This window comes from Ciconia boyciana, chromosome 23, assembly GCF_034638445.1.
Source record: "Ciconia boyciana chromosome 23, ASM3463844v1, whole genome shotgun sequence".
Lineage (NCBI taxonomy): Eukaryota > Metazoa > Chordata > Aves > Ciconiiformes > Ciconiidae > Ciconia > Ciconia boyciana.
In genome coordinates, this window is record NC_132956.1 from 5,270,397 (window position 1) to 5,293,730 (window position 23,334).

Consider the following 23,334-nt stretch of genomic DNA (forward strand, 5'->3'; position numbering starts at 1 on the left):
TAGTGCAAACAGCTTAAATGACAACGGCCACCTCTACTAAAGGTGCTCACTCTACTCATACCAGCATGAGTGAAAGGACAACACTGTGCTACTTTAGCAATACTTTAGGTCCATACCTGTCTTTTTGCTGACATTTTCCTCTGGTGGACTAACTTTTATGAGCATTTCCAGAGGGCTCTGAGCTTCTTCTTCCTCTTCAGGCTGTGTCTGCCCAGGGCTTGCTTCCTTCTCCATTTCCTCTATCTCTTGCATTCGCTTCTCTAACAACTCGGCCTGCCGTTTCTGCTTCTTTTTCAACTTCTTTTTTTTATTCTTTGACATTTTGTCAGCCTACACAGAAGCAAGCAGAGAAATTGGACTTAGCATTTCATATTTCAATAAAGCTAAAACGCATCAAGTTTTAATTTATTTTAGAGCTGAGGAAACAGTCTGGGATGAAAACTCTCAAGGCAGTTCTTCTCTCAAATAAAAGCAGATATTAAGGTTTTTGGAGCAGTTGTCTATGGCTCTTATCAGTGCACTTCTGTCCTGACTTGAGAAACCTACAGCATTCTCCAAATGAGGAATCTCAGACTCCACAGACAACAGTCACCTTCACAACAGACCCTGAGACCACCAAAAAGACTACTCGTTCTGGTGATATATGAGCTAATACTACTTACATCTCCAAGACAGCATTGAACCTGATGCCTATGTCCATGACAAACACAAATCACACTTTTCCTTCTGATATAAGGTTGCTTTCCCTTAATGCTGACTGCATTATGAAACAACACAGGAGATACTGTAAGTAGATGGATACTTACACATGAAAGCTATTACACTTACTGGTTTTGGCTGTGGTGCAGTGCTCACTGAAAGGGAAAGGAAGATCAATAAATTAGTATGTTGATAGTCAAGAACTGCAACTGCATTCTTATCTTAAGGTAAGCTTTTTCCTATGTGGTTTGGTAATAACATTTTAAAGACATCAGCAAATGTTATTTTGAAGGCTCATTTCTCTACAAAAGTACAGCAAGAATAAAAAAAATGAGAAAACCATCAAATGAGTAAATGCATAATTAAAATTGCAGAGAGTAGATTTGCTTGACTGATATCAAAGACTTAAACTTCCTGTCATGCAGCTTCATTTACTGCATGTATTATGCATCTTACTGAAAAGAAAATGCAAACCAAAACATTAAAATACCAAAGTTAAGGGAGCTTCCCTGAGCTAAGCTATGCTATGATGGGCTCAGCTAAAGGCTGGTCTTGTAAGATTACGACTGACACAGCCTTCCAATACACACTGCAGTAGTTCTTGAAAACTACGCACTGCTACAGATGGATATTCCGAGGAGAAACACGAGAAACTAGGAATAAGAGAAAATTTGCTCTCAGATCTTTAGGCATGTTAGCATGTCAGTGAAGCTGTTTATGTTAGAAGTCTAAGACTTCTGCAAACTAACAGGTAAATCATCTTGAGACCCTTCATGAAGTGCATTTCCAGCATCACGCAATGAAAGGAAATAAACTTTTGAAGAAAATGTGAGGAGTACCTCACCACATTTTTCACTCCAGCGCTATTTTGAGTGCATTAGCATTTATGCAGGGTGTGCTATACAAGACTGACTGCTCTACCACTTTTATCAGTGCCAGATTAGCTGTGTTAAAAGCAGGTGCCAGCATGCATGTATCCTCCCTCCATTTTTCTTATACAAACGACTGCCTTCCTGATCATCTGCGAGTTTACAACTTATGACTATCTTCACAACTCACAGTTGGCTTTTCAGAGGTTACTTGCATTATTGTTCCACTGTACTCAGTTAGGAAGTTTTCCCCTTGTGAGACTAGTGATGATTTGGGGGTGTGTAGGGGAAATAGCACCTATTTTCAGGAAAAAAGCACCTGCAGAGCCAGATGGTGGGGGAGCCCCAGATCTCTGCCACTCTGTTGCTTCTGCAGCCAGCCTGCGGATATACTGGTCGTTAACGCACAGAAGAATGTTCTCAGGTTTAATATCTGTATGAATGATTCGACATTTTGTGTGCAAGTAATCCAGACCCTGAAGAACCTGCAGACAGGAGAGAAGGAAATAGACCATTAGAAAAAGCAAAGAATGAGCGAATTGAGAGTGAAGTGAAAATGCAAAACTGCCCAGGATGACCAATGACACTGAAGGACCTCTGTGTTTGAGAATATTCCAGATTAGAGCTAATGTGATCAGTGGTTACTACTCAGTTCCAGAAAAATATAGATTTGCATACAGATTTTAGCTATGAATTTAAAATACTCTTTACTCTCATAACTTCATTTACCACAGTTGAAAATCTAATCTTAATACCCCACAACAAAATCATGCTTTCCCTCCTCCCCTCCACCTCACATGTAGAAAGATGTTTCTTCTTAGGCAACCATCCAGTAGGAAGAACAGGTTTCTCTTGCTCTTCCCATCATTAAACACTGTACTCACTGTGACAGAGTTTTAAAAAAAGAAATACTTGCACTTACGAGGAATAACCAGGGTAAGAAAAGGTTAAAAGCAAAGCTGGCCTCCCATCATGGTTTAAAGCATCAGAAAATAGCTGTAGCAAGAAGGCTTTTGCAGTAGAGAAAGGAAATATTAACCCAAGGATGATTTTGTTGCATGAGAGATACACCACTGATTTTTAACTTTTGTTTTCTTGGATCTGAGAAAGATTAGTGAAAAAGAGTTCTCACTGGGTCGAGGGGAACAGTGCAGTCAGAACTGGAACTTACCTGTTTGATGATCTTTTTGACGCATGGGAGCGGAAGCCCCTGATAATTTGACTTGATGATCCACTTAAGGAGATGATGCCCTAGAACTTCAAACACCATACAGATATCTGGAACTCAGTCAAGGAGAAAAGATAGACATCCTGACCCAAGGAGCCCTGAATACCCAGGAAAGGATCAAAAGAAATCCATACCAGTTAACTGTTTTATATTAAAGAACCCTCATCCTTCTGACACAGCTTAGAGAAATTGCCTTCCTTAACAGCACCATCCTATCCTACACATCAGTGTTGTTATCTAAAACCTAAAATACAAAGGGATGGAGTTGGTTAGGACAATGGTCTTAATGCAGCTGTAGCAATCTCCTGCTTTGGGTGGAAGCCAGTTACTCAAGTAAGTGTGTATTAGCATTTCCTGCTAGTAGTGAGACAGCTTCAAGCCAACAATGTACATTTTGGAACAGGCAAAAACTTGCCCCAGGCAAAACTCGATGCCAGATCTCTCTGTACCAGTATTACCTGAAAAGAGAATAAAATTTCCATTTCCTAAGTAATTTTCAGAACAATTAAGTTACTTTCTCTGCCCTCTCTTGCCTCTTTATAAGCAAAACAAACTTTTGACAAGCCTGGACTTCAACAATATTTACATTATCTGCTTTTCATCTATAAGATCTCAACAGCTATAGTCACTCTAGTGACATATTCAGCATTGGGCCTTTGCTTTAGAAGCCAAACTTCTAGGATTTTATTAGGCTGCTTTTTTTCTACGCTGGCAAAAAGCACGCACGTCTGTCTTTCACTCATGTGAAACACAAGATCAAGTCAACATTTACTCAGTGCTAGGTACCAGAAAAAAGTTAATAGAGGAGATACATTATGGGGCTACTGTTTTCTAAAAGTGTTAGAACGTTTATAACCTATAGCCTGATTCTCTCAAGCAGCGTAGTAATTCTCACTGAAATAAAATCCAAGGTACTGCAAAGCAGAAACATGCACGAAAGTCCAGCTTTCAACTCTTAAGGGTGCATTATTAGGACTTGCCAGAAATCACTGCCTATTAGAAGGCTGTTCACGGAACTAGAGGGGGTTTTCAAAGCAATACACTTTCAACATCCTAACAACGTTGATCGAGTCCAAGGTAAGATACTTCCGTAACTAGAAAACCACCTTATTATCAAGTTATAGACTGCATGTGTTTGCTATTTTAATTACTGATCTTAACAGTTTGTACCGCTTTACTTAATGACCAGGGCTATTACCAGGCTGCTTGCAAAATTGAGGGGTTGAGATAGACGGGCTCTCTTACCGCAGAGGTGCCTTGGACACTAAGCCATTCAGTCCTGATTCACAAATCAGATGCAGCCACCTCATCTCTCATGTTAAAAGCATGACTAAGCAGTGCTGTCTCCATGACTTAACGCATATTACGTCAGGCTGAATGATCATTCTGGATCTGAGCTTAGCAGGCCCTTCTGAGGCAGATGATTCTACAGCAGGTTTCCTTGGGCAGTGAAAGGAATGCCTAGGCATCGCTGACCAGCCCTGACAGCTACCCAGCAAACTCCCATCTTTATGCAATTCTTTGCCTTTATTCCACAAAAGGATATGAGAACCATTAACTCCTGAAATCTTGAAGTCATCTAATAACTGAACAACTCTCTCTTTACTTGGATCATTTGGATCACTGTTGCGCACCTGCAGAGAAAAAGAGGATTAATTTTGTGTTCCTTGAGGTAATTACTAGACAAGAATATATTTTGAAGTCGGATCTACTGTACTACTGTTAGGTTCCTATCCAAATTCTTTGCAGCTAGATGATCCAGAAATATCAAGCACGTGACTGCTGTGAACTCCCCAAAATGAATTAAAAAAACAAAACAAAACCCTAAAAAAATTGAACCCCACTCTCAGGCACTCACCGATTTCAGCAATTTGATTTCATCCAGTGCTGTTTCTGTGTAGTGCTCTGCACTCTTCACCACCTTCATTGCCACAAATCTCCTCCCTCTACACACAGGGTAAGTAAATTGGAGACTGTTAATGCTCATACAAAGAACTTATTCTTCAGGATTATCCTAATTCTTTTGCATATGAGAGCGCTACTTATTTAAGGAGTCATGGAAAAATAAGGTTTAAGCACTCATGAAGATTGTCTTTGGGTCTCTTTTTATAAAACATCCATGTTAGTCATTTCTCATAAAATGAAATAATAGGTCAGAGACTGCTGAACACGAGCACTTTTTCCACATACACGGTTTGTCCTGTTAACTCCCTCCCACACACTTGCATGCACAATATCAAAAGAAACTTCTGTGTCAGGACGTGGACAGCTATGTTTTGTGTTTTTACCTAAAAGTAAAAAGATGCTTTCTGATCATGTTTGTGCAATGCTGTACATTCCCACCAGAAACACTAGCTAGAACAGAAGGACTTACTGGATATCCCAAGCTAGCCACACAGTGGAGAAGTGGCCCCATCCAAGCTTCCGAATCACATGGTATCGTCCATTAAAGAGATCTCCTATTTTCACAAGGTGATAACCACCTAGAAAAACAGTGGAAAGTTGATATATCAAGAGATCACAGAAGTGCTGAAGGGCAGGTATGTGGAACAAGCATCGCAACTTGAGGCAAACTTATTTGATGTGTTTAAATTTTTAGTCATATAAACAAATGCAAATATTTCTCTAATTGGATCTTGCTAGAACAAATATACACTATGTTAGAGGAAGAGCTATGAACAGCCCTCTAGTCAATTGAAAAGTAGCTTTTTAATATAATTGAACTAGAATGACTGACTTTTCCTCCTTCTCAGTGTAGGTCATCACTGCAGCATCACAAAAGATTATTTTGTCAGTGAAAGCACCTGAAGTCTGCTACGCTGACCACCTTTGGAAAATACAGCTTATGATGTTCAGTAACAGAATCTTACAGTAAAATATCAGCATTGCTTTTGCATGCTCTGTCCCTGTAATGTGAATGAGTACTGCACCCAAGATCCCAACACCACCCTTGCAACTGCTTTCCTGACTGAAAGGCACTTTGCCATTTAACATCACCACTGAAAACAGGAAAGTCTCCTCCCCGTGCCCCTAGTATCTCTCAGCTGCTGACTATGCAGGAAGACTCCATGACGGAAACACGAAGACATGAAAGGCCAGAGAAAGACACAAGGGAAGCAAGAGAACTGGCAGAAAACAGAATGAAGAGAAAAATCTGTAATTGCCAAGGCATAAATCTTTGCCAGAACCTGGAATTACACCCTAGATTCCAGGTGCTTACTATTCAATTGTGGTCAGCAAATAACACTCATGAAATGCATGCTTTGCCAGGAAGATTCATGTCTCTTGATTGACTGGTTCACAAACCAGACAGAATGGCTATCCATTGCTTCATTAGCTCAAGCAGAAGTCCCTTCTCTTCACTTAAAGATTTCAGTTACAACAGCAACAGCTGCACCAATCGCTAATTCACACAATGACTTTCTTCTTCCCACTTGCTTTACAACAAAATCCCACAAATTCTTGGGTACCATGCTAAAAGTAATGTAAATGCTTTGAAGTAAAGCACTGAAGTTTAAGAAACATTGCAATTCAAGTTCCCTGTGCTATTTCTACTTTGCATTTTTTATACACACATGGCATGTTACATGCTTCTCCCTCTGCCTTATTCAATATATACAATAAATAGTATCACAGTAGTAGTCTTACAAAGCGCTTGGAGGAGGGGGCACACACTCAAGCTCCAACTAATTGATCAATTGAATTTGTATCATCAGCATTCTGTCTTTTTTTTAAGGCATTTCCTATGTTAAAAAAAGCCCGACCCTTTTGAAACTGAATTATGTACCGTGATATTTCCATTTGCTCTGTACTTAGTTTTTACTCAGAGAAACAGTGGAAGACTATATTTGCAGACAAAGGTATCTGAAGCGTGGATACTAAGATGATCTTCACAAGAAAACAGTGAAGAATTTGAAACTGATTTGAAGGAAAGTGTCCTTTTTCTGACGAAAATCAAAAAGGAACTGAATGCCTACTTGCTTTCCCCAATTTTGAAAGCCCTCTGGCATAGAGGAAAAGCTAACAGCTTTAAACACATGCATTAAAACCAGCTCTCCAACTCAAATCTTGACTGGTAACAGAGGGAATCTCAGAAAATAGTTTCTCCATTTCAGGTTAGCTTGAAAAATGTCATCATGCAGTTTCAAAAAACACTTAAAATAAGAGGGAGTCTATTTTCATCCTCTATAGTAGATAGGAAATTGAAGGAAATTTCTTGATTACATTGAAAATCCTGCACCTTAAACAGGCAAGTTCTCACCTTTACAGTAATCATTTGGATCCTCTTGTTCATCATCATCTGATCCCAGGATTTCTTCCTCTTGCTCTGGAAGATCATTCTCTGAATGAGCAGCAGGGCCCCGATGCTGAGTGTCGGGTCTGAAAGAGAACACACTGCATGTCTCACACTCGTTACTCTTCAGTTCAGTAGCTTTCATTTCACATGAGGGATTGCTGATAACGGAGGAGATGCGATATTCAGCCTTCAGAAAAACTATTTTCACATTTAAATGCTTTTATTCCTAAGCTAGTATCAAGGTAGGTAGAAATAATTTTTCATATACTAGTGAGAAATACAACTTAATGCCCTAGATTCCCTTTTATAGTGGAACAAAGAAAAGGCCAGACAAGACAGCGAGTTAAAAGCTTAGTGATCCCACCAAAATGTTGGTCTCTTCGAACCCCTTCTCAGCCTTTCAGTCAGGACTTTTCTAAAGCAAATTTAGATTTTAAGATGTTACCTCATACAAAACCTGAAGATTTAAATGTTGATGAATGTTATTTTACAGGTTAACATAAATTAATTCTTACTCCTTTGGAAAAAAATTAAACCAGTGTTTTAGAACTTGTGCCCTTTCTCCCTTTCACCTTCGAGATCAAATGAACACTTAACAACCCTTTTGCTTCTAACACTTTTGAACTCTAAAATCTCTAATATTGCCCTTGATTGCTCCTGTTCTCATGTGGTAGGCTGTGTTTCTAGTTTGTCTCTTCACTGAAGGTCTAAAGTTTGTTACAGTTGTCTGAACTACAGAGAGTGGGAGTACATGGAGCAGATGTTCTGTAAAACCCTTCTGAGAGCTTGTGATTGCAGAGGGATTGAAATCGGGCACCAAGGTGGTATTTTTTTTTCACTCCCACATTCATAAATAAAAAAAAATTAGTTTTGTGTGTTTAACTTTTCACCAAATGTGCTACTCTAAGTCCCTGCTTGTGAAGATCATGTTGGCAAAGGCCACCTCATTGTTCTCACACATTTAAGCTGCGTTCGAGTTCCCCGAGCTAAAACATATTGCTATCTCCCCTGTGCCCCAACTCCTCCTTCATGGCAGCACACTGCTTACAGCCAAACAGCTCATGAAATGATCATACTAAACCAGGTAAGTTATTTACTTTACAAAGCATTACAGGGAAAGCTTAAATGTCTACAAAGTTTAATCTTCAATATCCTTTTGTACAAAGCAAAGATTTATAATGAAAACAATGCCTATAGCCCATTTGCACTGATTTAATGGCAAAGTACTGCAGGATATCAACAGTAAGCTTTCTTTTCTTAGAAGTATGAGGTACTTAAAGCTGGAGTTGTCCAAAGAGGTGGGCAACAAATTTCTTCACAGCAATGACGTACAAGCATGAGATAACATTCTTTACAATGAGCTTCCCTGTCAGCGTGACTTAGCGGAAGTTTCTTGTATTGAAACTATTGTTCCAGTGAAGCAGCAGATATAACTGATGCCTTCCACCACCCTATTTCAAATTCAACTCATTCTGCTCAAAGGAGTAACTGCTGAGACAGCCACTGGATATGCTAATGCATGTGCGCTTTCGGATGCAGTTTTAATAGCTTATAATGAGTTGGAGTCCTGTGCATCATATCATGGCTGTACTAACTAATCTTAATCCATGGGACAAATTTAATATTTCAATTTTGAGTAGTTACACAGCAGAGTGAATGTTCAGCACTTACCTGCTACACTCTGCTGAGACTTCATACATTAAATACATTACTACACATTAAAACTACAGCCATCTTAAATACGTATGGAGCATAAAAAGGAAGAAATCGCGCGTTACAAACTGATCATGACCAAACTTGTAGCCATTTACAATCAGCAACTGAAGTTCATTAAAGCAAAGAGGAGCTACAAAGGCCATCCCAGGCTCAACCAAACCACCCGACATTTACTTTCAGTCTGTTGTCAGAGCTAGTAAGTCCTGCTGATTTTTTGATTCAGGAACAGATAAGCAACACAGATTAGCGGTCTCGAACCATAAAACAAGACTGCCAGACAGTCCATTCCACCGCTGCCAGACTTAACGAGACATTTATTAACAACCCCATAGCTTGATCCAGCCCTGAGATATTTAGTATTTAGACTTCTTCCCCCATGAGCCACAGAATTACAAGTCGGGGATAGGAAGAAGGAAACCGGGGGGGCGGGAAGGGGAAGTCTTGGAGGTCAAAAAGCTACTTTAAAACTGCTGCATTCCTTTGAGGACAACTGAGCTAAAAATAAAGTCATAGACTATCCCCAAATTAAGAGCAGGTAGCAAAGGCAAGAAAGGGCCATGGACAGAATGGCTGAAGGGGAGACTGGATGCTCATATATAACAAATCCTATAGACAGGGTAAAGAGAACCAGAACACAGAACTGGAGAGAAAGGAGAATTTAAGCCCAGTAGCCACACCCATAGCATGAGTAGTAGAGAGTCATTCTCCCCAATGCTGTTTCAAGATTTTCACTTTTGTAACTGCGCAAGATGTAGGGGATTAGAACGGATTCAAAAGAAAATCCATCTCAAGAACCACTGATGCAGACAGAAACATCATGCCATTCTGCAGTCCCAATGCTTTTCAATAATAGTCATTTCATGCATCAAGGAAGAAGTTACTGGAAGCACTAAACCCCATTCTCTTGGAAGCTTTCTGCACCCCTCCTAAGAAGGGGCTGACGAATCACGCTGCTGACAACCTTGTACACGACACACCCTGTAGTCTGCATCCGAGTCTGTCCTGGGGATCCAAAAGCATTTCACTTCTATATTATAATCTATTATACCAACTAATGTGGTAGTGAGCCGTATTCAGGTCACATACATTTCTACAGTGCTATTTCCTTTATGAAATCACCTCCAAAACACATCTCATTCCTTCGCCTTCCTGCAAGATGTTATTACACCCCACCACCTTCTTCCCCCAAAGTGACCATGTCAACTGCAGATACATATTAAGAGACTTAATCAGTGCAGAATATGTATTAATACCGAAAGAAAAACTGATACACAAAACCACAACCCTCATCTGTCTGCTTTGCTCACGCAGACAGTGCTCTAAAAGGCACAAAAGGCTGCTAAAGACAGCAAAAAAATCCATACTCGGTATTTAAAGATGACAGCTGAAACAGCTGTCAGCAACATTGCAAAATGCGGAAAAAAATATATAAAGAACCTATTAAAATGGTTAATGGTTTACACATTAAAAAACCCAAGTGTTCTAGGGTACTTTTTTTTAATAGCCACCTCTGTTCTACTTAAGAACACCCTGATCACCTTTTACTTTTGCTCCGTCAATGTGCTAATTAATCATCAGAATTAACTGGATTTGCAGGGTCTCTATACAACTACACAGCAATATTTTACTTAAGGAAAACAATGTGGAACAGCAATGCTAAGGCAAAATGCTAGATCTTTTACGGAATTCGTGTGAATCCGCATCTAGAGACCCTCCCAAAAGTCCTTATCCTCTCAGGAATGCCTGAAGAACTGCAAATTAATGAGACAAAAAAAAATTAAAGAGGGTAACCTACCTGCATGAAGCACGGCCTCCCATCGATAAAGATATTCCCGAAGACAGCCCAATAGTTTTCGAAAGAGCCATTAAAAATCAGATGCCACACTGTTCAGGAAGCAGGGGGACATCAACGGCAGACGGAGGGGCTGGTTCTCCTCGAACGCAGCAAAGCTTTGTGCAAGAGTGAGGGAGAAGAGGGATTTGCCTCCACCACCTAGCTGCAGATGCACAGCACTGCATTGCAGGTAAAGGGCCTTGCAGCAAGGCTGGGGGTTGCTCTCAGATGATCTTCCTGCAAATTCAGTCATGTTAGGGGTTGAGCATAAATAGATTCATCTCCTTCTCTTGATGTTTACCTGTCTCAATCTTGCCTCTAATGAAATTAGAAGTTCAGTCAGATACTTTGTTTCATCTTCCTGAACAAGCCGGTTTTATTTGCCTATTCAATAGTTCACTGGATTCAAAGCTCGGATGAAGACTGGGATCATGGTAATTGCCGACAGTCCAACCCTTTTGATACAGAAGTGCCAGCACAATCTCACAGGAGAGAAAGGGCGTTCAAAGTAAAAATGAATTTTCTGACGTAATTCCAAACCTCCCCATCCAGAGTTACAAGAAAAACTTATATTTTATGCTTAAAAGTAACAAAAAAAGCAGGGGAAGGAGTAAAATCTTCTTTAAAAAGGTGAACTGAGTATTTTTCACAGCAGCAGGCACTTAACATCGTCCTCCAGCAATGTAGAAGAATTACCAGCCATTTCCCATGCCTGTTTACCCGGCTGGTTTATGTAAGCGATAGAGGAAACAAGTCAGCAACAATGTGACGTACCAAGTAATAATTTAGAGATTTTTCTCTGCTAGGGAGGACTGTTTATTAGCAAAGACACTCTGAAGCTGGCTCTGCAGTTTTAAACCAAAAGGTTTAAAGAATTGGATTCATCTGATTGTGTATCTAAAATATTTTCACTTTAAAAGCTCAGTGAAGTCTGAACATCCTTTTAACAGTTTAGCATTGCCAAACCTCTTCATATTAGAAGAGGCACTAACAACATGCAAAATTTTCCACTGTAGACAAGATTTTGCTCCACGCTCATTGAATATATCACCCGACAACTCTGCTCACCTCTGCAATGCATAGCAGGGACAGTAACAGTTATTTGCAGGAACTAAGATTTCAGTCACTCACTTGTTCCTTACAAAAGGTGTTCAAAGAGTTTGGAAAAAACACTTTTGTATTCTCTTGCCAGTTTCCCACAGAATCACTTATCTGGTCCACGCACTATAAATAAGGCAAAAAAGGATTAAGAAGCCTCGAGCGCACAATGTGTGCTCTTACAGATTTGCACCGAGGTAGGTCCAACAGCATCAGGAGGACGAGAAGATGGGAGGCCACAGTCACGCCCATTAGTACAGAGAGTGCAATGAAAAAGCAGTGTTCTTCGTGCTGCGGAGCGGCACCAGCACGGGCTCCTTCGCTGTTCTCTATAAATTACTATTCAAGCCACCACAAGAGCCAAATCGCTGCATGCAACTTCACCGTCAAAATTCAGAACTTGTTTTCTCCACCCCGACAACCTACATAACAAAACGCTTGAAGAGGTGTTTGGTTCTCCTATTTAAGAGCATTAAGAGCGACTTCTTCAAAACTATTTTGTACAGGAAATAAGTATTTCTCCTTGTCCACAAAACAGCAGAAATACTGTCCATGCTACCTATCTACCTGCTTTGAACAGATACAAAAGACCACCCCTTCCACCTTCAAGCAAGGAAGGCAGCGTACATTTAATCCAAATCACTCGTCACACCTATCATCCCTATATATGTGGTAACAAAAAAGATACTCTCCTTACTCCTCTTCACCTCAGTTTGCCATTCCCTTGATATTTGCAGAGATGACGCCCGTCTGCAGGAAACCAAAGACAATTGCTTTCCTAGATGATTTTTAAGCCGCCTGCTGCACAATCTTTGTAAACACTGTCATTCCTTATTTGTGAGCTCAAATTACACGCATGAAACATCCCCAAACAGAATTCAATTCACTGAACTTAACACTAATGACGAATCCAGCTCATACCATAGGAGATGCAGATAAGAGCACTGTAACACGCCCCAGGACTCCTGCTGAAGGAAGCGTTGCTTTCCACCTTAACCATCCAGCCAACGATTTCCAGGGCTGTACACCCACTGCAGCAAGATCTCGCTTCAAGTGCTGTTAAGGATTCCTTGTTTTCATTTGGGGAAGAGGAAAAAGCTCCATATGGCATGGTGAAAAGCCAGGATTTAAAATCTCTCTCCTGTTTTCACATCCGTGCATCAAGACAATGTCTCTTTAAGGGAAGTATGCTTGCCAGACTGCATCTCATTACTATTCCTTAGTGTGCCTGTAATTTCAAGATCACATTAAGGCACAATCTAGTCGGAGTGACTGCTTCTGGTGCCAGCCTTCAACATGCTTACATGCAGATCTGCTGGCAAACCTAGTGTTGCCATAAATATTGTAACTGTTTAGATTCAAACTTTCAGTATGAATTCAGGTCTGAAATTATAAAAGTATTTTCCCGCTTGTATGCACTTTACCTTTCTGCTCAAGAAATTTTTAAGTATTTGAGGGGATTTGGGGGAATTATAAATCATAGACTGTGGGGGACTTACGAGTCTATAATCCACTTTATTTTGTGATTATTGCAATTCATTCACCCTTCCATCACTATTTTTCTGAATAAAAAACTGGCATTTTCTGCTAGCATGGAAGATCCACAATACTTGCTGCTGAAGGGCAGCCATCGCAGAGCTACCAGAATAACATTGTCGAGAACTTAAGAGGACTGGAGATGGTCTAACATTTAGTTTTCAAAGAACGGTGCTCAGAAGCACCAAGACATACTTTTGTTTAGCAGATCTGTGGGAGTTCTGTTTGAAGGTAAGTAATAATGAATTTCACATGAGAACGGTACTAATGCACAAATAACAGAGGCAATCAAGTTTCTTGCTCCCCATACCCACTCACCCACACAAGCACTTAACAAGCTGTTTGTAGAACCGTCTACTATTCCAGCTATTACAAACCAAGGGACTTCCATGGAAACCAGCAGATCTTCAGTTGTGTCTCGTCATAGTCAATCACTTCTGTATTTGAATGAAAAATTCTGTGGGCGATGCATTCCAACTCTGCCTTAAACGTATGTTCAAAATAGTCACAAAAGACGTAGCCCTGGTATTAATTATGAAAGACAAGGGAGGAAAACATAATCCAAGATCCTGATCCCAGGCAAAGTTTTGAATATGGAAGTTGAGGAAGAACCTGGGCTGTCAGAACTCCAGGGTTCCTCAAAGACAGCAGGAAAGTGATACAAGCAAGACATGCAATAACAAACTAGAAAGTATCAGAATCTACTAGGAGTCTTCTGCTCCCCGGAGTGCATAGATGGAAAAATTGCCAGCTTCCTCATCTCTCTTCATAGCCATTCTATTGTTCTTTGGTTGGGGAGGAGGAAGAAAGAAGCGAGGCTTCAATGCACGTCAAGAGTCTGGCTAGAGAATTACAGATAACTGTAAAACAGCTTCTTAAAAATACTGAATACTGCATGCATGTGGGAAGAAGGAGAGGAAGCAAGACAGCGGTACTGTACCAACTCAGCTCTGCCACTGCCCTCACTCCAGGAGTAGAGAGAGACGGAGGAACTATCGAAAGTCCTGTGAAAAAATATCTCCCACTCAGTAGAGCCTGTAAAAAAAGATTAAATAAATTCACCGGTGCACGCAGAATTAGAAGAAAGTACTTCCGATCACGTACATTTTTCAGAACAAGCCACATACTGTAACTGTATGGCTGCCACTACCTTGTAGTTATTCATGCTTACAGTAATCAAGTGTTCTGCTTTGAGGCACAATCAGTTCAACACCCCTGTGGACAAAACTGATGGTTTTGTACATGAGTAGGCCAACTTCTCCTGAAACATAAGACACTGCTGAAGCAAGACACCAGATTTGGTGAAGCAGTGTTATCATCTGGGCCTGCCAATGAAATACCCATCATCTACACATCATACAGACCTGTAGCCCAGTTCTAGTAATATGCTTATTTTCTTCATCTCAGAGAAAATGAGCTGTAATACAGAACTATTTGTTCAGTTTCTTGTCTGTTTCTCTAACTGCTTTGAATCTGGATGGGTTTTTTTCGCCTAGTTTTTAAACTCCGGGTCTTAATCTCAGTAGTAACCTAGAGTCATATTTTCCTAGGACAAAGAGAACAGTTTGAACTTCTAAGGGTTTGCAACCTACAACGTAGACAGAAGAAAAGCCACAGTATTTTACTGGCAATTATGGTCTAACAGTCACAAGTGCCTGATTCCATTACAAATTACCAGACCCATTGGTAAAGTACATCTATATTTGTATTTTAGTTCAAAGAGAAGCTTGTATTTTCAAATAGAAGCATGGTTTTGAAGTAAATACCAGATCTTCCTCACATACCGGGCTTTCGTTCACATAGCGCAACAGTCTCACAGCACAGGAAATTAATCTCTTTCAAATGAAACCATGCAGATGGCATGCTCCAGCACCACTTCAGCCAGGAATGGATGTTCTGTCCACCCTAGAGCTAACTCAAAGCAACATTCCCCTCCAAACAGCATGTGGAGCCTTCAAAAAAAAAAATCAAGCTTGTAATCTCCCGTTAGCCTGCACTGCTTCCTAAACAGACACTACCTTACTGCACCAAGGCGTTGCAAGTACACACGTGGCCTGGTCTGTGCTACGGGACCTGCAAAGCAAGAAGCAGCCACCTCGTGGCCAATGAAATGCTGAACTGTTGGGACACCCATTGCTCCTTCCTCCTGCTGAGTTCATGGACATCCCCATCCTACACAGCTCATGAAACACCAGGACACAGGAGTTCTATTTGCAGTTCCCTAGAAGTCATACAAGGAAAATTAGCACAAGAACTGTTCCCAGGAAAGCACTGTGCAGCTCCCCCACCTGCCTAAGGACCAGTGCAAATATTACGCTTAACACATTTGTCTACCAGTGCTGAGCTCCAAAGATATTAGTAACTGCTTCAAACAAAGAACTGCAAGAATCTTTTGCATTTTTGACAATTGGGCAAAAATACCTACCTGAATGCACCTCACCAGATACAGCTGTCTGAAGAGTTTACAGTCTAAGTTATTAAAGTTTAGCAAGAAAAAAACCTTGTAAGCTTACAAAGCCTCCTTTTTTAAAGAGAGGCTTTTTTGAGTGCCTTTGGGAATCAACCGTTAGTGCCCAAGATGTTCACACCTCATGAAATGATAAAATTAATACACCACATACTTCCCAGATAGCTTTCAGCAAAGCTATCTTTTGGCAGCAAAACACATTGCAGTAGCCTACGTACCCAACTCCCTATGTTTTATTAGCAACTAAAGCTTTGACATGCATATTTCCTGACATATTAAGGAAAAGGCCAAGTAGAAGCTTGCCTCTCATTTTCTAAAAATAATTTAGATTAAAGCAATTTTAATTCTAATTCCTTGCCTTTTTGATGGAAGAGACTGAGATAAGAAACTGAAATCAATGCTTCACTCAAGGCTACAAAGCAACCCAGTGACAGTCAACATTACAACTCAGGATCTCCCGGTATCTAGGCTTGGTTTTTGTCTCCCCAAGGCATTCAGCTGCCACTCTCCCTGTCCTTCCTCCTCCTCAATTCTCACGGAAATGGGAGCTGGGCAAAGGTACACAGCCATGATATTCCTCCAACTCCACAATGGCAGGCATGGGACCGACGAGCAGGCTAGGCAAGTATAAGCTTCCTAAGCAAAGATCTGAGACAGCTAGTTTAATGATTCTTCCAGATTACCCAAAGATTTGGGGTAGTTTTACTGGAGTGGGAAGACATAGGTATCTCACCTTCGTATTACCAAGACGCTTCGCCTGCTCTCTTTCTGCAGAAGAGTAGGTTAGGATAAATGCACTCACTCCTTCATTGACATCAAATAAAACTTTTAAGAGAGGAAGGATGGGAAGAAATAGAAACATCCTGAATTTGCGGAAAATTAAGAACTTGGTTGACCTTCCCATTAAAAAAAAAATCTTATACATTGAACCATAATTAGTATTTACAAGGGTTTTCTGTAAATAAGCAGTTTAGGCTGGTCTTGTCTGAACTTAAACAGCAGCAATTTTAACTACTAAATGATGAAAAAAAGCAGTATCTTTCCAGTTTTGTACTATACGCAGTCCATTTTGATTATTTTAACCCTTCCAAGGGTTTGTGGTTTTTTTCCTGTTTTTAACCGAATTGGGTTGACAGGGAAACTTAAAGCACTTCGTTCCTGAAGTGAAAGATATTTTGAATTGCTTTAAATCCCTTCAGAACATTCTCTGCATTTTTATACTTACCCATAATAAGATAATTCCTAATACTTACCAACCTTAACCTTTTAAAACCAGTTGTTTCATGCTTTTTACTGCCCTTCATATAGAAAAAATTACATGTGTGTGATCTAACCAACTACCATGGAACATTAGATGTTAAAAGGACATTCCATGTGGTTTCAAGTTTAGGTTTTATGGAAAAAGTCTTGCAACAACCCAGTTAAGCTTATTTTAGAAGATTTAACTAGAGCAGCTTTGTATTTAAATAGCATAAATGTCATGGAACTGCACCTAAAGTTAGAGGCTGACACTGGGTTCTTCCTGTTGTAAAAAGTAAAGCATAAAGTACATGCAAGTTTCTTTAATTTCTGAGGCAGGATCTAACAAACCTATGGTACCAGAAAACAGAGTTGAAGCATGTAGTTTAAGATGATAAACACAGCATTTTACAAACAGCATGGTTCTCCACTCAAATCAAGGTTAGTGGCAAAATCAACAGCTAACAGGCAGTGCAGTTAACCTGTTCTGGCTACATGGTTAAAAAGGGTTTTTTTTTAAAAAAAGCCAGCACTGGAAGTTACCAAGCAGCAACCTCAGAATTTACACAGAAATCAGTCTTTCCAACTGCAACTGTGGACTCTATTGGCAGAGTCAGTATTGTTTGTCTGCAGCTGTACAAGAAAAAAAAAGAGAAAGTAACAGGTATAGAATTAAACAATGGATTATTCATTCAGAAATTAGGATGCAGATAATACTATAGAAAGAGGAGAGCTCTTCAAAAATTGTCCTAATGCTATCTTCAAGAAATACCAGGAACATGTACAAAATAGTGCAAAAACATAATGCACATCTATCTCCCAAAGAGTTTAGTTGATGCTCTTCACCCCTCAGAAGCCCCATCTCAAAACAACTGAATCTTTGCTGGAGATAACCAGAAAATTTTTTAAAATCCCTGTGATTTGTCTGAGGAAGTGACTAAGAAAGCATAACTCTAGGCGTAAAGAAAAACCCCTCCAGCTCCCACCCTCAAAGCCTTACTTACTAAATACCTTTGGTTCCTAGGCACCAGTGAGTATAAAACCTCCTGAAGTACCTGAGATTTTACACAAATAAGCAGCATTTTACTGAGCACACAGAACCGGCTCTAGGATTTATATCACCTTTCACTAGAAAGGAATCCACGAGCAGCACTGAATGCAGTACTTAATGCAGTCTGGTGGGAGCCATTGTTTAATATTTACTGGAGAACTTTTAATTTTTATATCCGCATCCAAAAATTCACCACATATAAAGACTTGTGGAATTCCTGTGGTAGGAGAGAAGCCACACAAGAGCATCAAAGTTAGAGAAAGAAGTAAACAACACATCACAGCACTCTTATGGCAAGATTAAAAAAACAAGCGGGGGGGGGGAAAGAGTCAAGAGAAGCTGGTTGCTAAAGCCAGCAGTTACTGAACCGCTCCGGGGGCCCCATAGAGGAGAGGGGACGCCAGCAACCCCCACCGGGTACAGCCTGGGGCCGGGGGAAGGAGCCTGCAAGGACAGAGCACGACACGAGCGGGTAAGCACGACTGCAGCTCCCTCACCGAGTTTCGGGGCAGACGCATGGAACGGAGAGCCTCCTCGCACGCCAAGGCAGCTCCGCTCCCCCGTCCACAGCCCGCCAAAGGAACCACGACAGGGAACGGCGAGGAACCGTGAAGTCCTGGGGAAAACCAGCCCCGGCGGAGAGGAGAGCGGCAAAACCCGCCGCCCCGGGCCACCAGCCGCGCCGGCTCCCTGCCTATGCCGCGAAACGTGCCTTCAATTAAACTCGCGTTAAAAACCCGTCTAGCCTGAGGGGTTTGCACGCTCCTCCGCCCCGGCAGCGCCGCAGGGCTCGGCAGCCCCTTCCCCGCGGGGAGGGCCGAGGGTAACAAAGAGGCGGCGGTGCCGGCGGGAGGCAGCGCCGGGGCCCGGCGGCGGGAGCCGCCGCCTGAGGGGAGCCGGGGGCCGCACTTACTTCCTCTGGGCCTTGTCCTTCTTGGCTTTGGTCCGTTTCTTTCGGGCCTGCAGCGCCAGCACTGAAGGAGAGAGGGGGAGAGGGGGAGAGAGGCGTGAGGGGCGGCTGGCCCGGGGGGGGAGGGAGGGGAGCGCCCCGGGGGGGCCGCGCGGCGCTCACCTTTCCGCTCCATGGCCGCCAGAGCCGGTAGCCCCGGGTGCCCCACGCGCCTGCGCCCTGCGCCCTCCCCCTGCGCCACGCCGGGCCGCGCCGGCCGGAGCATGCGCAGCCTGGGCACCTTCGCGCGCCACCGCGCGGCCTCGGTCTCACCCCCGCTAGGGGTGCCGCTCGAGCTCGAGCTCGAGCTGTGGGGGGAAACCACGCCTCCCCGCTGCCGGCCACGCCCCCGCCCGCCCTCCGCGGGGCGGTGCTCCCCGGGCGCCGGCACCGCCTCCGGCAGCGGCATGGCGGGCGGCGCGCAGGCGCGGGGCGGCCCCGCCGTCTGAAGTCGAGCGCCGGGCGTGTGACGAAAAGCCCGCGGCTGTGACGTCGGCGCCGCGCGTGTGACGGCCGTTCGGGAATCCAGTCCGCCCTGGGTGTCCCTCAGCCCTGTCAGGGAGAATAACGGCGGTGAGCCCGAACCGCAGTCACCCGCCGTGACACCGTGGCGGACCGACGCTGCCGGGGGATTTCAGGCTACGAGTTACCGCGGCCCGAAGAGCGGCCGGCCGCCCACCCTCGGGGGACGCTCGGGCGAGGGTGCGGCTGCGGGCCGAACGCACCGGCCTTCCACAGACCTCACCCGCCATGCGTACAGCTTTGCATTGGAAAGACTTGTAAATCGCCTGCCTTTAGCGGAGGGAAGCGCCCGTTACAATCAGAGATTCTTAGTATTACATTATTTAATAATTACCATGGGAAAAAAAAAAAAACTTGTCAGCTATTGGGCCATTCAGGCATTTCACTGTAAGCACTGAACAAATATATGTGCTTTAAGGTAGTTCTATATTCACCTTAGAACTTTTGCAAGTTCTATTCCTACCTGCAGTTTTGCTTAACGCTATTTTACTCCTAAAAACAACTCACAGCTCCGCTAGAAGCGCATTAGATATTCTATCAGGTTTCTATCAGGGATTCTCACCCCGTGCAGCTGCAGCTCCCGCTGCCCCGTTCCAGGCGGGAAGATGGTGGAAGGAGTCACGGCCATCAGGTGCGACCGGAGCGTGAGCCGTGTCTGCTCTGCTCTTGATTTCTAGGACACGGCACTTTAAAGCGTGCCTGAGAGCAGGGCCCTTTGGCATCAGATTAGAAATACTTTCATGGAAAGGCAGGTATGTGTCTGCGCAATTTTGGAAGGCAGAAAAATCCTTTTCATGGTTTGTGGTTGTTGCTCCATTACCCGCTACAGACGTGAGATGTTTATAGTACATCTGTCTGTTCTGCAAAGAGCTTTAAGTGAGAAACTGCAGCACAAGGATTCGTGGTGATAATGCAACGGAGAGAGGCAAATTTCAGCCTTTGCACACCTACTGTGTTTAAGGTAACGTTGAGCTGAAAGACCTCAAGCGCGATGGCATCCCCCCTGCTTCTATCGCACCGCAACTTCCTACCTCAAAGAAGTCACAATATAAGCTAAGCAGACCACAAAAGCTATTATAATCTCAATTTACAGGTAGCATATCGGCCGTCCCAGATTTGTAACAAATGACTCGTGCAGTTGGCTCTAGGAAGGTGTGTGCTCACACCTGCCGTGACTACCCCTCTGTTTCATACTTCCGCTGGCCTAGGCCGGGTTTCTTCACGTGAGGACATCAAAGATGGCATGCAGCCAGATTTGGAAAGCCACGCAGCGAAGCAAGCATGCAGATGGGTATCGTAGTCCCTCGAACAGTAGCTGCCACCACAGTCTGAACGAGGAGCCTCATGCAGAGGTCTCCTACAGAAGCAAGATATTACTGAGCACCTTCACTCCTGCCAACTCACTTTCTTCCACGACTCTTCTAATTTGGGGTAGAAAAACATAGGCTGGGGTAGCACCCTCAAAGGGTTGCTGAGCCAGGCCTAAGCCAAGATACACTCATCTTTCCACAACCAGCCTGGCACTAATTTTTAAAGCAGAATAAATGCCCCCAAACTATGCTCATACGTAACTGGTTTATCTGGTCCTTCCTCATAGCTTCCTGCGCAGTGTGACACACCGCAGCGCATCGCCCCAAGAACTGCTTCTGCCACGCTCTGCGTGACTCCCGAGGTTCCTCAGCTGCTTTATGTCTTCTGCAGCCATTTATGCACCAGAGTAATACATTAATAAAACGACAACAGCGTCGGGGATGGTTATATACACCTTGCACCATCTGCAATGATAATGTGCATGTTTGGGGAATCTGTATCTTCTTAATTCAATGCAGTGGGAGAGCTGCCTGGGTTTCTGCAGCATGCCCTGCTAGGAAAACATCATGGCATCACACTAGCTGGGAAGGACGTTAAAAAGTTGCTGTGTGCACAAAACAACTGTAGGTGTTGCAACTAGGTCAGGTGAGAACGTCAAGCTGCCTACAAACACAAGATTACAGACAGGCCTTTGAACTCTGACTGCTGTGGCTTTTTAGAAGTATAGGTGGAGTCCTTGGCCATAAAGTACGTGCTTTGTCACTTCGCAGCCCATGTCCCGGGATTTGTGCTTGGCTAAACACAGAAGCCTTGTGTACATATGCGGGAGCAGAGTTATGGCACTGCACAGCTATAAGGGAAAAAGATTGGGATTGTCTGGACTTCCTCTCAGCAAGATATTTGTTTTGCAACATGAATACCCATAATTTGAATGCTAACATACTGACGTCTGAGTTGTCCCCTGGTGCTCAACTCTGCGGAGTCATGGGGGTAGGAAGGAAAGATTCAGAACTTTGCGGAACAAGCCAAAAAAAACCCAAACCTCTTAAGTTTGCAATGGAGACTTTTGATGGTGCCAACAGCTAGGAATGCCATTTCATCTTAAATCAAGGCTGCCATAGGAGAGCCAACAGAATCTGGAAATTAGGGCTCTGCTTTTCATGGGTTTTGTATTACTCTGTTTTGAACAGAGCTGAGAGGAGCTTGGCGTGAAGCCACTGTCCAAAACAATGTAGGGAAACATATGTGGTTTGAGAATTACTCAATACCATCTGAGCTTTCAGTTTTTCCTGTCTTTCAATCCAAAAGGTACGAGGGTTCCAGGACTCAGTTTCCTCCCCAGTAAGCAACTCTACACAGTAATGTTCACTAAAATCCTTTACCATTGGAGTTTATACATGCAATACTGTGGCTTCCCTCTAGAAACTGCTTGGAAGCAATAAGAATTTAAATGAAAAAATGAAAAAAAGATTAGAGGAACTCATGGGAATACCTTACAGATAGTTTAATGTTAATATTCCTATTAGCCACTGTATCATTGCTAAAATTTAGCAGCCAGGAGCAGCAGAATTCAGAGGAGCCACCTTGCTGTTACTGCACATCCAGAAACCACACAATGCCCAGCAGCAAAAGTTAGAGCTGTTCACACGTTAACGAATTTAGCCCAGAGGATAGGATCCGTACACAAAGGATCCATCATTTAAATCCAAGGTTTGCCCTAAAATAGGGTCTGAATGGTGTATATACACAGTGCTGGCCACTCATCTAAAATTAATTTCACCTGCAGCTCTTCACACTAGGCAATCTGTGCCATGGGATAATCCACCAGGCGAGGGCAGGAAGCCTTGTGATGTGTATTGCTGGTACAGTTAAATGCTTGTGCTTTGAGTGGAATCCTAGCTCACACCTCTGTACTGATATTACTGCGTCAAACTCTATGACTGATCTACAGAAAATATAACTAAGTTGATTTTTTTCTACAGAAAATATAGCTAAGTTGATTTTTTTTTCCCAAGTGCTAACTGTATCTAAGTCCCCAATTTTCCTGGCTCTTCAGAACAAAGTGAATACATTCCTCCATTCTTCACTATTTCAGTAAAGGACTACAAAAACATGAAAAAAATATTATATTTTTTACTGGGATTTAGTTCTGGTGGATTAGAAAGGGACTGAGGCAGAAATAATGGACGGACACCATTTTATGTTAGTGCAAACGATATCAACTTCAGCAAAGTGTTGAAGAGTAATAATAAAATGGGTTTTTTTAAGCTTCATATCATTCTAAATACATCTGAAAATAATGAAACTGCCTGCATGTAACCTGTTGACATATGGCAGATTAATTTCCACTTACTAGCAAGCAATAAATACGTAAGAAGTGCTAAGCTAGGACATTTAAATTTCTACAGAATTTCAGAAAACAAGCGTAAATAATTTGTTAGAATTACCTACAAAACTAGGAATTATCTTATACATTGAAATTTCTCTGCTTTCAGCATTGCTGGGTAGCCTATCTATT

The 23,334-nt window shown here is 42.5% G+C and overlaps 1 protein-coding gene across 2 annotated transcripts in view; it reads right to left on the reverse strand.

Annotated features, from left to right (window-relative positions):
* Nucleotides 1-19,392, reverse strand: part of SRPK1 (SRSF protein kinase 1) — a 28,041-nt gene extending 8,649 nt beyond the window's left edge. The window contains exons 1-10 of one of the 2 annotated variants that reach the window (XM_072845056.1): nucleotides 19,107-19,392; nucleotides 18,948-19,008; nucleotides 7,058-7,176; nucleotides 5,171-5,279; nucleotides 4,655-4,742; nucleotides 4,343-4,430; nucleotides 2,740-2,846; nucleotides 1,888-2,053; nucleotides 829-854; nucleotides 117-330 (exon numbers count right to left, since the gene is read on the reverse strand). In XM_072845056.1, coding sequence (XP_072701157.1) covers nucleotides 117-330; nucleotides 829-854; nucleotides 1,888-2,053; nucleotides 2,740-2,846; nucleotides 4,343-4,430; nucleotides 4,655-4,742; nucleotides 5,171-5,279; nucleotides 7,058-7,176; nucleotides 18,948-19,008; nucleotides 19,107-19,392 — 1,264 coding nt within the window. Of the gene's footprint in view, nucleotides 1-116; nucleotides 331-828; nucleotides 855-1,887; nucleotides 2,054-2,739; nucleotides 2,847-4,342; nucleotides 4,431-4,654; nucleotides 4,743-5,170; nucleotides 5,280-7,057; nucleotides 7,177-10,604; nucleotides 14,280-18,947; nucleotides 19,009-19,106 lie in introns of those variants that run through there. The other variant, XM_072845057.1, reaches the window with a different exon arrangement.
* Nucleotides 19,393-23,334: the final 3,942 nt, after the last annotated feature.